Source organism: Primulina eburnea, chromosome 6 (genome assembly GCF_022965805.1).
Source record: "Primulina eburnea isolate SZY01 chromosome 6, ASM2296580v1, whole genome shotgun sequence".
NCBI lineage: Eukaryota > Viridiplantae > Streptophyta > Magnoliopsida > Lamiales > Gesneriaceae > Primulina > Primulina eburnea.
The window spans coordinates 4757041-4758499 of NC_133106.1; the positions used below are offsets into that span (position 1 = coordinate 4757041).

Consider the following 1459-nt stretch of genomic DNA (forward strand, 5'->3'; position numbering starts at 1 on the left):
TTGCCCGAGCTCAGAAGAAATTCTTATTAGTAGCAGTCGATTACTTTTCCAAGTGGGTAGAAGCTGAGCCCTTGGCAAGAATTACCAAGACATAAGTATTGAAATTCCTGTGGAAAAATATTGTCTGCCGATTTGGAGTGCCCCGGAGACTAATATCAGATAATGGCAGACAATTTCAAGGCAGAGGAATCGTTTCGTGGTGCCAAGAAATGAAGATCACTCAATCCTTCACCTTTGTGGCTTATCCTCAGGCAAATGGCCAAACAGAAGTTGTTAATAGGATTATTGTACAGGCATTAAAGACGAGACTTCAAGGCAAAGGGAAGGATTGGGTTGAAGAATTACCTAGTGTTCTTTGGGCCTACAGAACTACTCCTCGTTTGCCTACTCAAGAAACCCCATTCAGCCTTGTATATGGTTCTGAAGCAGTTCTCCCAATTGAAATTGGAGAGACTTATCCTCGGGTAGAATCTTACCCACACGATAATGATGAAAGCCGGGCCAGGGAATTGGATTTAGTCGAAGAAAAGAGAGACCGGGCATTTATCCGCATGGAAGCATACAGAGGTCGAGTTATGAAATCTTACAATAAGAAGGTCCGAGTCCGAGATTTTCAAATCGGAGACTTAGTCATGAAAAAGGTCAACCCAGCTGGATAGGTGGGAAAATTAGAAGCAAAATGGGAAGGGCCCTACAAAATTACTCGGAGGGTCAGCTCAGGGTCTTTTTATCTAGAGGATGCGCAAGGACGCTCTCTCAAGAGACCTTGGAATGTATTTAATTTAAAGCAATATTATACATGACAGATGTAATCGATTCGCTAAGGATATAAATGAAAGATTTGCTTTTCCCAGAGGTGTTGTATTATTATCTCCCACATTCCGGAAGAAAACAATTAAAAGCCCAGGGCACTACACCCTGGCTCGGGGCAACACACCTCGACCATTCCCAAGTCCCGGGACATGCTCCCCGGCCCAAGGCTCCGTACCTTGGTTATCTAAAAAGCCCAGGGCACTACACCCTGGCTCGGGGCAACGCACCTCGACCATTCCCAAGTCCCGGGACATGCTCTCCGGCCCAAGGCTCCGTACCTTGGTTATCTAAAAAGCCCAGGGCACTAGACCCTGGCTCGGGGCAACACACCTCGACCATTCCCAAGTCCCGGGACATGCTCCTCGGCCCAAGGCTCCGTACCTTGGTTATCTAAAAAGCCCAGGGCACTACACCCTGGCTCGGGGCAACACACCTCGACCATTCCCAAGTCCCGGGACATGCTCCCCGGCCCAAGGCTCCGTACCTTGGTTATCTAAAAAGCCCAGGGCACTACACCCTGGCTCGGGGCAACACACCTCGACCATTCCCAAGTCCCGGGACATGCTCCCCGGCCCAAGGCTCCGTACCTTGGTTATCTAAAAAGCCCAGGGCACTACACCCTGGCTCGGAGCAACACACCTCGACC

General features: G+C 49.3%; 1 protein-coding gene across 1 annotated transcript; it reads left to right on the forward strand.

Annotated features, from left to right (window-relative positions):
* The first annotated feature begins 209 nt into the window (after positions 1 to 209).
* On the forward strand, positions 210 to 659 carry LOC140835284 (uncharacterized). The gene has a single exon (XM_073200773.1). The coding sequence runs from the start codon at positions 210 to 212 to the stop codon at positions 657 to 659; it is 450 nt and encodes a 149-aa protein (XP_073056874.1).
* Positions 660 to 1459: the final 800 nt, after the last annotated feature.

Excerpts from the sequence above, each read along its gene's own strand:
- LOC140835284 (XM_073200773.1), top strand. The coding sequence starts at position 210 with ATGAAGATCACTCAATCCTTCACCTTTGTGGCTTATCCTCAGGCAAAT.